The sequence below is a fragment of the Bactrocera oleae genome, chromosome 5 (assembly GCF_042242935.1).
Source record: "Bactrocera oleae isolate idBacOlea1 chromosome 5, idBacOlea1, whole genome shotgun sequence".
Taxonomy (NCBI): Eukaryota; Metazoa; Arthropoda; class Insecta; order Diptera; family Tephritidae; genus Bactrocera; species Bactrocera oleae.
Genome location: NC_091539.1, coordinates 24,567,038 through 24,582,180, shown reverse-complemented (window position 1 = coordinate 24,582,180; position 15,143 = coordinate 24,567,038). Strand labels below are relative to the sequence as shown.

The 15,143-nt window shown below is 31.1% G+C and overlaps 1 protein-coding gene across 1 annotated transcript; it reads left to right on the top strand.

The window, feature by feature from the left end:
- Window positions 1-319: 319 nt before the first annotated feature.
- mRpL16 (mitochondrial ribosomal protein L16) lies at window positions 320-1,657 on the top strand. Its single transcript, XM_014240392.3, has 3 exons — window positions 320-472; window positions 534-575; window positions 628-1,657. Exons 1-3 carry the CDS (start codon window positions 424-426, stop codon window positions 1,230-1,232), a joined length of 696 nt encoding a protein of 231 aa, XP_014095867.1. The 5' UTR covers window positions 320-423; the 3' UTR covers window positions 1,233-1,657.
- Window positions 1,658-15,143: the final 13,486 nt, after the last annotated feature.

The window sequence follows — 15,143 nt, the reverse complement described above, 5'->3', positions numbered from 1 at the left end:
AGTTTCTCGCTGCTATATTGATATATATATTTTTATGCTATATACATATTGATCTGGAAGATCTCCTCCATCCGCCCATACCCATTTTGGCCGCGAAAGCCTGGGATGGTAAACAAAAGTTTTCCCAAAATTTTAATAAATAATAAAGCAAAACTATTTATAAACATATATCTCTCAAACACTCGATTTGTTTGAAATCAATACTGACGTGCTTTTTATTGAAATTGAAGCTCGCGATCCATCATCTTCAATATATCACATTTAAATTGAACGTGTGGCAGGCGTCATTATTGCGTGCTCCTAACTCAATAAATATCGTGATTCAATATATATTGAACGTGTGTACCATTTCCTAATAGTACCATAAGGTTATATTGGTAAAATATTTTGAAAGGTGTAAAGAAATTACTTACGGCTTGTTCAATGTGGGCAAATCTTAAAATGAAGTTATGGTGCCCTAGCAAGTTTACCGGTATAATACTTAATTGTTTTATAATTGTTGTTTTTGTGATATCGTGATCATATAATTACAGCTATTGGAATGAAATACTTTGCGCCACAGAAAAAAAGTGATTGTATGTTTTATAACAATGTAAAAGAATCATTGATATATTAATATATTTTAAGATGTGGAGAAATTGGAGCGCCCAAAATTAAGAGTAATGGAGAGAGTACCTCAGTATCCCCCTAACCTCCGACCACCAAAAATGCAGAAAAGATTGAAGTTTATGAGGGGACCTGAAGTTGTTCATAAAAATTTTATTCATAAACAGTATGGAATTGTTGCGGAAAGTGGCGGTCGTTTGCGATGGGGCCATTTCGAAATGCTAAGGCTTACAATTGGTCGCAAGATGGATATTAACAGAATGTTCGCCATATGGAGAGTGCCGCCGCCTTGGCAACCTGTAACTAAAAAAGGCCAAGGCCAGCGCATGGGAGGTGGAAAAGGCGCCATAGACTATTACGTTACTCCAATAAAAAAGGGTCGTGTTATTCTTGAAATCGCTGGTAACTGCGAATTTTCTGAAGTAAAATCCTTTTTGGATATAGTGGCGCAGCAATTACCTTTCAAAGCTCGTGTTATATCACACAATCTGTTAATTGATTCAGAGCATACACCAATTGAAGATCCGTCACACAGTTATATAAAGTATATAATACAAAATAATTTAAGCGGTTGTCATAAGTGGTTATCTCCTGTAGATCACAAATGGTTTGGGAAGTATAATTAGTTAAAGTTTTTTTGTTATTATGGCATGATAACGATTTCATTAGCGCTGCGATCTAGTGTTATGGACGGTCAGAGGAGGTTCTCAGGATTAAAAATGCACACACAATCTCCCAGCTCAGATTTATTGTTTTCGAGATATTTGTATGTAAAGCTCAAAAATTTTAAAAGTAATGTACGCTATTTCGTTATGTGTTACACACTTGCAGTTAGTATATTTGTAATTACGCTATACAATGAATTTTTACAAAAAAAAATAAAATATGAACAACCTGTTGATCAATCGACTAGGATTACTTTTTTTTTAAATGTGTACAAAGTGCGTAAAACAGCGAAATAGAGAGCAATACTTTTACAATTTTTGAACATTAATCTTAATTTTATCGTTATTCTTTATCGGTGGTTAAATAAATGATAAATTTCTTTCTATATTGGGAAAAACTTTAGTATAACGTCCCACGCTTTCGGGGATAAAATGGGTATGGGTGGATAGAGGAGATCCTTCAGATCAAGAATATATATAGATATAGGTGCGGGAAACTTATAGTTTTGGAGATATTTACGTTTAAATTTGAAAATTTTAACTATGTAAAGTACGTATTTTTGCAATTTAAAATGAATTATACACTTATATTTTTCACTTTTATATCCACTAACACTTGACAAATTCGTTCTCAGACATTTTTTTTATATAAGATGCTGCAATAAAAGCTTTATTTCAATTTTTAAATCATTCTTCAATTTTATTAGTTTTGACAATAACAAAAGGGTTGTAAATGTAAAAACACCAGTGTTGTTATACTAATATATTTTGCAAACGAAAAAAAAATAAAATAAACAGAGAGATTATACCCTAGGTACAGGAACCAACGTAAAAATAATTTCTGCGCGTAAAAAACCTCGATACACCCCGGTGTTGGATCGATCAGGGTAGTTTCTTTGAAGCGCGGCCGAAGGCCTCCTACGCAAAAAGTAGTTCTGAGCACAAAAACCTTGATACACCCCGGTATTAGATTGACCAGGGTTATTTTTTTTTTGCAGCGCTGCCGAAGGACCTTGGTACACCCCGGTTTGGATTCCTGTATTTGGGGTATTATCTGTTTTCATTTTTTTCAGTTCAATTACAAAAGATGTTGATGAGGTAACACTGGTTATTTGACAATTTGCATTGTTAGAATTAATTGAATTTAACATTAATTTAAATATTGAATTGAACTATTTTTGCACTATATAATGTAAAATAAATGTGTACAAACGAATTAGTGAATTGTTAGTGGATATAAAAGTGAAAAATAAAGGTGTATAACACTTTTAAAATCGAAAAATTTCGTACTTTAAATAATTTAAATTTTCAACTTTAAACGTAAATATCTCCAAAACTATAAGTTTCCCGCTGCTATATCTATGTATATATATTCTTGATCTGGAGGATCTCCTCTATCCGCTCATACCTATTTTATCTCCGAAAGCCTTCGACGGTATACAACTACTTGACTAACAACTACTACTAAAGTTTTCCCTTTTTTGTACGCATATTATGCAAATAATCGGCAACACTAAATTTTTGTTTGCACATTAGCAGAGTATCTGCAAATATGTAACACACTAGCTGTACTGGTTCAATTATTACTTAGTTCTAACGCACCATTTACTTATTATATATATTTATCGATTAATATACACCATGGATGAAATGATCCGAAACTCTTTGAATCGAGAGAGCGCTGTAAAAGTCCACATTTTTTATAACATTTGACAGTAGTGCCACTGTGGAAAGAAATACGTTTTGAGATTTTTTAATGCATTTCTTGGGTATTTTTCGGTTTCCATTTTACAGAAAAATATACATAAATAAAATTAGTTGAACAAGATAGATATCACATATGATGTCTAAATATATGTACGTGTATATTTTAATCACAAAAGATTTTCAAAATTAACGTTTAAAACTAAATTTAACAAAATATTTTAATATTTCAAAACACACAAGTTTTAAATAACCTAAACATGATCCTTATTTCTTTTTGATATACTCAATAAACAAATATCTTTTGATAATTTATTCGGAAGTCAAAGTTTACATAACATTTGCTGGGAATTCTAACCAAAATAAGTATATACGTTGGCAATTGGTACTGCTAAGCAAAACAATACTCTGCGACAAAATACCGCCAAAAAATCTGATCTCACAAATTACCCACTGATTTCGCAATTTATTTCTGCGGGATTCTTAGTGGTAGGTCATTATTTTGGTTGTCATCTGTTCAGTAGCTCATGAACTCGTGGTTTTTCTTGGCAGCACTGAAAGTTTATGAGCTCTCTCAGAAGTCAAAGAGAGGAGTTTCGGATCATTTTATCTATGCTGTACACTTAATGTTTATGAAATAATCTTTGAATTTATTTATAAAGCGAAACATGAACAATAACGGAAAACATACAAATTAATAAAGTTTCAAATGTATAGAATTGTTCATGCTACTATATAAGCTACTACATTTACTACTGTTCAAGAAATGTATACCTAAAATACGTTTCTATTAAGTTTTTTATTCCTTAATCATCCATTTGTTTGTGTGTAAAAATAATAATTTGTCGACAGTCTGAGGTTTTAGCAGAGAACGTAAATGAATAGAGAAGGAGCAAATGTTAAACCTTTTTGAATACTAATTTGTAATTCCACATGAGGGAACATCGAAAAATATAACTTCGAAAAAGAAAAATACACCACACAATATGCGAAATGCTATAAATAGACACAACGAATATTCCTATATGAAAAATCGTTGAGCATACCTATTTAGATTTATGTTTTCAATTTCTATGATATGACAAATTTATAATTATGAAAAGCCTTTTGAATTAAATGGAGGATTACTGGCAAAAACCCCAGAATTCATAATAAAATAACCTTTGATATGCAATTTTTCCAACTTATGTATGTGCGTTGCGTAAGCAATATACTTATTAGACAAATGATAATAATAAAACTGTGGCTAAGTGGCCGCGTTTCCATTTATATAGTGGCTTAGGTCGTAGGCGTGAAGGAGTTAAGCTCAATCCGAATATACGTTCGAATCGTAAAATACATAAAATTAAAATTTTTTTATTTTATTAATTGGAAATAATTAGCATATCTCAATTCAATTACTTAAATAGAATATTTTACTTTCAGAGATAATTAAAATATTTCAGGCAAATATGTTCATATGTTTAGGTTTATTGAATATTTCCTTATTATGCGTATTTACACAAATGTGATAATCACATATACATTCTTAAATACACGTACGCTGATGCTTGCTTCTTCTTGCCCCGCACAAGCAATGACTTTTGTCCACACTTTTTGCTTTTTGCGAGTTGAACGATCGCAGACAAGGAGGGATTGGGGCGCACTGCCACATAATTATTTCAGATATATATTTTATTTATCGAATTTAGTTTAAAAACGATTATAGGTATGAATTTATGTGTATTTATATATATAATTCATAAATGCATTAGTATTTTTCAATACGAATTAAGCAACATACTAATATACTAAGAGTCCTCAGTTAGAACACCTCTGTATATGGTGGCAAGCCAACGAAATAACGGCGAGTTCGCGCAGACATTGTGTTGTTGAAAAAAACCAAATGACGACTTTGTCCACAAACATACATTTGTATATACATACATACATTCATATATGAGCTCGCATACATATTGACACCAAATTGTGTGAATCGTCGCGGAGTTGACAAAATTTGTTTGAATCGACAATGTCAGTCGGCTATGTTGTCTCGATTGTCTTTTTTGCAGTGGTTTGCTATTGAAAGTTGACTTATGCTCTTTTGAAATATTGCGATTACCGATTGGGCTGCATTTTCATAGCGTCCTTTTTAGATAAAATGGGCTAAATTGAGAAACTATGAAATAATAGTAGTTAATGATTTCATATGAATGGCAATTTTATATAAATTTTTTAATTTAATGCCATAAATAGTGCATAATATGAAAAAAATTAAAATAAAATTTCAAATCGCTAAGAGGTCATGTTGCCAATTCTCCTTTCTGAAAGGAACACCAGACAAATTCTTCAATTTCTGATTTTTATCGAATGTTGTGAGGAAGCAGCTTGTGGGCAACATACAAATGCGAGGGGGGTGGTAGGATTTTCAGTGATACAAATTGTAAAAATTGAAATTTTGCTCATTCTTCACTGAAGACATCTTATTTAATTTCATTCATTTTTATTTTCGCGCATTTGCGGTAGGAATTCTATAGGCAAACCAACTGTGGTTTACCAGGCGCCCAAAAAAAATAGCGCGGCGCAGAGTTATGAATGAACGCACTTTGCTTTGAAGCAGACGCACGTTCCTTATGAATGAATTTGTTGTCGTTGTAATATGAAATACTTAGAAAATAAGCCGCGAGTTCGCTTGAATATTATTGGCCGATGATGGTGCGTCTACGTTTTTTTGTCACTTGCGCGAATGTTTGATTTTTTGTGAAAGACATATTGAGGGACATACATATGTACATTTGTGTACATATCTGCAAATATATTTGGACATACGAATGAAGGAAGGCAATTTCAAGAATATTTACATATGGACTTATGAACATTTGAAGCAAGTAAACAACAATAGCTGTTTGAATTCACAGATTAGACAAAATTGTTCGAATATCATCTGTGGTGCTCCTTGTATAGCACACTTCCTTATTGCAATGAAATGTTTTGACTAAGTTCAAATCCTATCACATTTTTATATACTATTTTTTATTTTTAATAACCCTTTTTTATTGAATGATATTTTAATTCTATTTTTATATTATTTCCCTCATTATTTATATTTTCTTGTCAGAAGTCGATTATTTTCGTTTTTAATATTTAATTTTTTGGTTATGCGCATATCAAAGAACATCTGTGTATATACATTTGGCTTATAGAGTGGTGTAATTCATTGCGTCGCCTGATAGGATGGTGAAATTTTATTTTCGAACTTGTGCGTTTTCGATGTTCCCTCATCGTTATTAACATTTTAGTACAGTTAACATTAGCTCCTCTATTCATTAACATTCTCTGGTCTTAGTGTTGTGCTCCTTTGTGATATTAGCAGAGAATGTAAATGAATAGAGAAGGAGCAAATGTTAAATGAAATCCTTTTGAGTACCAATTTGTAATTCCACATGAGGGAACATCGAAAAATATAACTTCGAAAAAGAAAAATACACCACACAATATGCGAAATGCTATAAATAGACACAACAAATATTCCTATATGAAAAATCGTTGCGCATACCTATTTAGATTTATGTTTTCAATTTCTATGATATGACAAATTTATAATTATGAAAAGTCTTTTGAATTAAAAAGGAGGATTACTGGTAAAAACCCCAGAATTCTTTTGTATGTGCGTTGCATATTTTACTTCCTGATATAATTAAAATATATCAGGAAAATATGTTCATATATTTAGGTTTATTGAATATTTCTTTATTATGCGTATTTACACAAATGTGATAATCACACATACATTCTTAAATATACGTACGCTGATGCTAGCTTTTTCTTTCCCCGAACAAACAATGGCTTTTGTAAACACTTTTTTGCTTTTTACGAGAAGCAAGTTGAACGATCACAAGCAAGGAGGGGTTGGGGCGCACTGCCACATAATTATTTCAGATAGTTTTTATTAATCGAATTTAGTTTTAAAACGATTGTAGGTATGAATTTATGTGTATTTATATATATATATATAATATATATTATATTACGAAAATAATTCATAAATGCATCAGTATTTTTCAATACAATATAAGCAACATAATAATATACTAAGAGTCCTCAGTTAGAACGCCTCTGTGTATGGTGGCAAGCCAACGAAATAACGGCGAGTTCGCGCAGACATTGTGTTGTTGAAAAAACGAAAAGACGACTTTGTCGACAAACATTCATACATACAAACGAGCCCGCATACATATTGACGCCAAATTTTGCGCATCGTCGCGGAGTTGACAAAATTTGTTTTTGCAGTGGTTTGCTATTGAAAGTTGACTTATGCTCTTTAGAAATATTGCGATTACCGATTGGGCTGCATTTTCATAGCGTCGCTTTTAGATAAAATGGGCTAAATTGAGAAACTATGAAATAATGATAATAAGTAAACATATAAAAGTACTATGTGCAGTGTGCTTAGAATATATAGACGTAGTTAATGATTTCATATGAATGACAATTTTATATAAATTTTTTAATTTAATGCCATATATAGTGCATAATATGCAAAAATATAAATATTATTTAAACTCGCTAATAGGTCATGTTGCCAATTCTCCTTTCTGAAGGGAACATCAGACAAATTCTTCAATTTCTGATTTTTAGCAAATGTTGTGAGGAAGCTGCTTGTGGGCAACATACAAATGCGAGGGGGATGGTAGGATTTTCAGTGGTGGCTGTCAAATTGTAAAATTGAATTTTTCTCGTTTTACTCAATTTCATTCATTCATTCATTTTATAAACTTAATTTCGCATATGCGTAGGAATTCTATATGAAAACCAAATTTGGTTTACCAGGCGCACAGAAAAAATAGCGCGGCGCAGAGTTATGAACGAGCGAGTTATTATCGTTTTTTACGATATGAGAAAAAAGAAATATGTTTTCACTACGCCGAAGTGCGAGTTCTTTATTCATAATCTTTAGACTAACTAGTTTACATAAATCTTAGTGCTACTTATACTATTGAGCTGTATCGATAGTTAGCTGTTTACTAACAGATAGAACTATTCGTTTCTATTGTTATATTTGGGTTGTTATTGATAGTACATTTCTATTGTTATATGTTCTTATCTCTGATATTTATATTTTACAATGTGTGTTGTACATTTCAAGTGTGTTAGCTGATAGATATGTTTACATAGGCTTATTTTGGTATTATGTATTTATGTCTAATAAGTGTTATGTCACTTATATATAAGTATTTATGATATGCATGTATGTATGTACATGTGTATGTTTGTATGTATGTACATATGTATGCGGTGTGCGGCTATGTCGTTAACTCTCCCCCGTGTTAAAATGAAATGTCCTCATTTCGAGACATCTATGACTGAAGTCGGCGTAATTCTGTTTCGAATATTTCTTCGAAATTTCTTTTACGTTGGTTATTTGTTTGTACTTGTCGATAGATATATATTTTTACACATGAATACACGATTAAAACTAATACTATACTAATTAAAATAAGGTATAAAATAAATTTAAAGGGGTGTTCTTCTATAGGTATTAAAAACTTGTACATTTTTTGTATATTACTAAATTTATAATTACTTTCAGAAGATAATATATTCAATATTTCTATTTTTTCATTTTCATGAGCATGGATTATATCTTTTATTTCTTGTTCATGGTTTATATATGTTTTATTATCAATGGTGGTGCTATGGTCATATTGGATTAAATGTTGACCATTTATTTTCTGCCCATTCCATATATGAACATTATCAACTATAATATTACCATGATCTAATATTTGTAAAGGATTATTATTTTCTTGTATCACGTTACATTGGGCTTTTTGGTTCAATAATAATGGGATTGTACATTCATCTTTTAATTCTATTTTGCAGATATTAGTTCCTATATAATTTTTACAATTTGATAGATTTGTGAAATTATTATTACATTTAGCAATTTTATTTTTTAGCTCATATTTTCCGTGTTTAAATGCTAATGGAATTAAATTATACATTTAGATTTATTGGTTATTATTGGATATTTATAAATTGTCACAATGGCACTATTAAAAATACACACGTGGATATTGGAGTATTCTAAGATATTTATTATTGGAATGTCATATGATTCTGTTTTAATGATTTCTTTAATATCTTTAAGGTTAAGAGTGCCTGAATAAAAAAGACCTGTTTTCGCAAAATTAATTGTGTTTGTTATTGATTCTAATTCTTTATATACTTCCCTAATTATTAATGTTTCTGTTATAGATTTTGGATCTAAAGTTTCTAGGATTTTCTCAAACTGTGAATTAATTTGTCTTTGTAGGTTGTTATTTTCTATTAACTGGTTAAGACCTGATTTTATTTCTATTAGGTCGTCGTGGTCTGGCGTACCTGTTATAAATTTCAAAATTGAGCCTAAAAAATTAAGGGCACGTTTGATACGATGCTCGGATGGTATCAGTTGTGTTTTCAGTGTTTCTATTTTATTAATGAGAATACTTTCTTCCTGGGATTGTATGTTACTGTATCTTGTTCTGATTATATTTTCATAAGGCGCTAATATTGTCGAAAGGTTGGCTATATGATACAGGTAGGCTGTAAAATAAATATGCAAAAGTTTATGACTCTTATTCTTTGCATTGTGTACTTTGCTTCCTAATGTTACCTTTATGTATAACCTTTCCCCTCACTGTTAAAATCGTGTCTCCGCGATCTTCTTTCACTTTGTGTTTATTATATTTTGTTGCAAGCTTATTACGTCGATCTGTTGTGCTATATATAATATCACCTGTTTTATATGTTATATTTTTTCTGCTTTTGTTATGATATTTTAGTGTTTATCCTGTTTTTGCTCCAAGATATCCTTGATATTGGTATATTTTTCCCTATTGAAAAATATGTCTTCAGGTTTGTGTCCTGTGGAAGAGTGAATAGTCCTATTGTATTCTCGAACAGCGTTGAAAATTTCTTCACCAGGCGCGGTTTTGTTTTCAGCTGCTAAACTTTGACAAAGTTCTATAATTGTGCTATGTAACCGTTCTACTTGAGCGTTGGAAGTTGAATGGTGTACTGGAGTAACTGAATGTATTATATCTAATCTATTGTATAAAGATTTTACTATGTTTCCATTAAATATACTTTCGTTATCAGTCATGAGATATTTAGCATTAGGGTAAACTTGTGTGAGTATTTCTTCTATTGATTCATGGCAATCTATCTTTGTATTTAGTTTTCGTAAATAACAATATTTGGAGTACCTATCTATTGAGCTAAGATACAGCATATTGTTTATATGAAATATGTCCATTTGTATATATTCTCCTACTCGAGTTGGTATTGGAGTTTTTCATATAGGTTGTTTATTTGGTTTTTTTTCGTATTTGTGCTGTAAACATATTTCACAGCCTACGACTAGTTTACGACACATTTCTTTAATATTGGGCCAGTAATGGGACAACAATATTTCTTGCTTATTATTTTTGTAGTTCCTGTGAGCACGTTGATGTGTTTGTGTGACGATTTCTCTTTGTTCGTTTATGGAAATTACGTCATTTAACTTATTTTGGGCTAGCACCAGGTTATAGTTTGGGAAGGCGGAGATAATTTCTTCTTTTAAGTGAAATAGTATTTCCTCATTTATCTTCATCGCATTAGTAACTTTTGGATTAACTACATCTTTAAGTTTAGATAGTAAATCCGGGGTATCTTTATAAAATATTGTGTGTCTAAATTGCCCGGGAAATATTGTTTGATTGAGGCCTTCATTCCTTTCATTATCTTGTAAAATAATTATTTGATTTTTGAAAGAGTTAAGTGGCTGTTTAACTTTTTTCATAGTTTCGACAGGGGAACTTTGTAGTGAGTGATCGGAACAATTTGTTGTATTGTTGATTTGCTGACGCGAAAGCGCATCTGCAACGACATTCTGGTGTCCAGGTTTATAGACTAACTTAGCACCATATTCTTCGATTAAATTTTTCCACCTTTTAAATTTTGTATTTGGGTTTTTCTCGGAAATAGAAAATATTAAGGATTGAAGATCAGTGTAGATTGTTAAATCTGCCACGCCATATAAATAATTCCTAAGTTTTTGTAAAGACCATACAATTGCTAATAATTCCTTCTCATTAGTACTATAATTTTGCTCCGTTTTATTTAATGTGCGTGAAATAAATGCAATTGGTTGACGATTTTGTGCTAAAACTGCACCAATGGCAACATTGCTTGCATCTGTTGTTAAACTAAAAGGTTTTGAGAAATCTGGTTGGAAAAGTTCAACCTGTTCTTGTAATGCATTTTTTATTTTTTTGCTTTTTACGAGAATCAAGTTGAACGATCACAAGCAAGGAGGGGTTGGGGCGCACTGCCACATAATTATTTCAGATAGTTTTTATTAATCGAATTTAGTTTAAAAACGATTGTAGGTATGAATTTATGTGTATTTATATATATATATATATAATATATATTATATTACGAAAATAATTCATAAATGCATCAGTATTTTTCAATACAATATAAGCAACATAATAATATACTAAGAGTCCTCAGTTAGAACGCCTCTGTGATGGTGGCAAGCCAACGAAATAACGGCGAGTTCGCGCAGACATTGTGTTGTTGAAAAAACGAAAAGACGACTTTGTCGACAAACATACATACATACAAACGAGCCCGCATACATATTGACGCCAAATTTTGCGCATCGTCGCGGAGTTGACAAAATTTGTTTTTGCAGTGGTTTGCTATTGAAAGTTGACTTATGCTCTTTTGAAATATTGCGATTACCGATTGGGCTGCATTTTCATAGCGTCGCTTTTAGATAAAATGGGCTAAATTGAGAAACTATGAAATAATGATAATAAGTAAACATATAAAAGTACTATGTGCAGTGTGCTTAGAATATATAGAAGTAGTTAATGATTTCATATGAATGGCAATTTTATATAAATTTTTTAATTTAATGACATATATAGTGCATAATATGCAAAAATATAAATATTATTTAAACTCGCTAATAGGTCATGTTGCTAATTCTCCTTTCTGAAGGGAACATCAGACAAATTCTTCAATTTCTGATTTTTAGCAAATGTTGTGAGGAAGCTGCTTGTGGGCAACATACAAATGCGAGGGGGATGGTAGGATTTTCAGTGGTGGCTGTCAAATTGTAAAATTGAATTTTTCTCGTTTTACTCAATTTCATTCATTCATTCATTTTATAAACTTAATTTCGCATATGCGTAGGAATTCTATATGAAAACCAAATTTGGTTTACCAGGCGCACAGAAAAAATAGCGCGGCGCAGAGTTATGAACGAGCGAGTTATTATCGTTTTTTACGATATGAGAAAAAAGAAATATGTTTTCACTACGCCGAAGTGCGAGTTCTTTATTCATAATCTTTAGACTAACTAGTTTACATAAATCTTAGTGCTACTTATACTATTGAGCTGTATCGATAGTTATCTGTTTACTAACAGATAGAACTATTCGTTTCTATTGTTATATTTGGGTTGTTATTGATAGTACATTTCTATTGTTATATGTTCTTATCTCTGATATTTATATTTTACAATGTGTGTTGTACATTTCAAGTGTGTTAGCTGATAGATATGTTTACATAGGCTTATTTTGGTATTATGTATTTATGTCTAATAAGTGTTATGTCACTTATATATAAGTATTTATGATATGCATGTATGTATGTACATGTGTATGTTTGTATGTATGTACATATGTATGCGGTGTGCGGCTATGTCGTTAACTCTCCCCCGTGTTAAAATGAAATATCCTCATTTCGAGACATCTATGACTGAAGTCGGCGTAATTCTGTTTCGAATATTTCTTCGAAATTTCTTTTACGTTGGTTATTTGTTTGTACTTGTCGATAGATATATATTTTTACACATGAATACACGATTTAAACTAATACTATATCAATTAAAATAAGGTATAAAATAAATTTAAAGGGGTGTTCTTCTATAGGTATTAAAAACTTGTACATTTTTTGTATATTACTAAATTTATAATTACTTTCAGAAGATAATATATTCAATATTTCTATTTTTTCATTTTCATGAGCATGGATTATATCTTTTATTTCTTGTTCATGGTTTATATAAGTTTAAGCTATTGTTTTTCCGGCTCAGCCGAAGGATCTAGCATCTGCTTTAGCATGTTTTCGGCCTCTTACGCTAAATCTATAGCAGAAAGAGAGCAGGGGAAAAAGGACCATAGAAACCTCGCCTATACAAAGCAGAGAAAGCATAATAGGGACGAACGGGGCAGCGAAGAAACCCTTATTTCGTCAGAAAACAGCACAACAGCAATGGTTACCATGAAACGAATAAAAGAACTGAAAGCCTGAAACGGTATACTAAAGTTTTCCTTAAAATGAGTATGAGCGGATAGAGGAGATTCTTCAGATCAAGAATATATATAGATATAGCCGCAAGAAACTTATAGTTTTCGACATTAAGTTGAAAATTTCAACTATTTAAAGTACGTATTTTTGCGATTTAAAATGAATTATACACTCATATTTTCCACTTTTATATCCACTAACACTTCACTAATTCGTTTGTACACATTTATTTTACATTATATAGTGCAAAAATAGTTTAATTCAATAATTAAATTATTGTTAAATTCTATTAATTCTGGCATCAAAAGGGTTGCAAAATTTCAAATAACCAGTGTTACCTTATCGACATCTTTTGTAATTGAACTGAAAAAAATTAAAACAGATAATACCCCAAATACAGGAATCCAAAACCTAGAGAAATAAACTATTACAAAGCATTGATGTTAAGTACTATGTTATACCCTCTATGACAATATTACTTTTTTCTTGTAGAACTTCTTTTTGCGTTGGCGGCCTTCGGCCGCGCTTCAAAAAAATAACCCTGGTCGGTCCAACACCGGGGTGTATCAAAATATTTTTCACGCAGAACTTCTTTTTGCGTTGTTTCCTGTATCTAGGATACAATCTCTCTGTTTATTTTATTTTTTGACATTCACAACCATTTTGTTATTGTCAAAATTAATAAAATTTGAGAATGATTTAATTATTGAAATAAAGCTATTTTTGCAGCAAAAAATTTCTAAAAACGAATTAGTCAAGTGTTAGTGAAAAAATATAAGTGTATAATTCATTTTAAATCGCGAAAATACGTACTTTAAATAGTTGAAATTTTCAACTTTAAACGTAAATATCTCGAAAACTATAAATTTCCCGCGGCTATATCTTTATATATCCTTGATCTGGAGGATCTCCTCTATCCGCCCATACCCATTTTATACCCGAAAGCGTGGGACGTTATTCTAAAGCCGACCCCTATATTGAAGTGTATATCATAGATGAATAAAAAAAAAAATAAATAAAAAATAACTGTCTTCTAAAACTTTCCGGAAAACCCCATATAACCCTGTTTTTGTTTTAAATTATGAGAATGGTGTCAGTGCAGAGCGATTTTTTATAATTTTTCTTAGCATATTGATCGATTTTGGGTGCAGTAAATCTAAGGTTTTGCTTCACACTTTGAATATCACGAAGTAGCACAACACTAAATCCTTATAACGTCGACAAATTATTATTTTTAAACACAAACAAGTGGATGATTAAGGAATAAAAAACTTAATAGAAACGTATTTTAGGTATACATTTCTTGAACAGTAGTAAATGTATAAAACGTATATCTTTTAAAACTCGTCAGCTCTGAGAGTAGCTTATATAGTAACATGAACAATTCTATACATTTGAAACTTTATTAATTTGTATGTTTTCCGTTAATGTTCATGTTTCGCTTTATAAATAAATCCACAGATTATTTCATAAACGTGAAGTGTACAACATGGATAAAATGATCCGAAACTCCTCTCTTTGACTTCTGAGAGAGCTCATGAACTTTCAGTGCTGCCAAGAAAACCACGAGTTCATGAGCTACTGAACAGATGATAACCAAAATAATGACCTACCACTAAGAATCCCGCAGAAATAAATTGCGAAATCAGTGGGTAATTTGTGAGATCAGATTTTTCGAAAGAGTTTTAATATAGTTTTGTTTTTAATAAAGAGCGGTATTTTGTCGCAGAGTATTGTTTTGCTTAGCAGTACCAATTGCCTACGTATATACTTATTTTGGTTAGAACTCCCAGCAAATGTTATGTAAACTTTGACTTCCGAATATATTATCAAAAG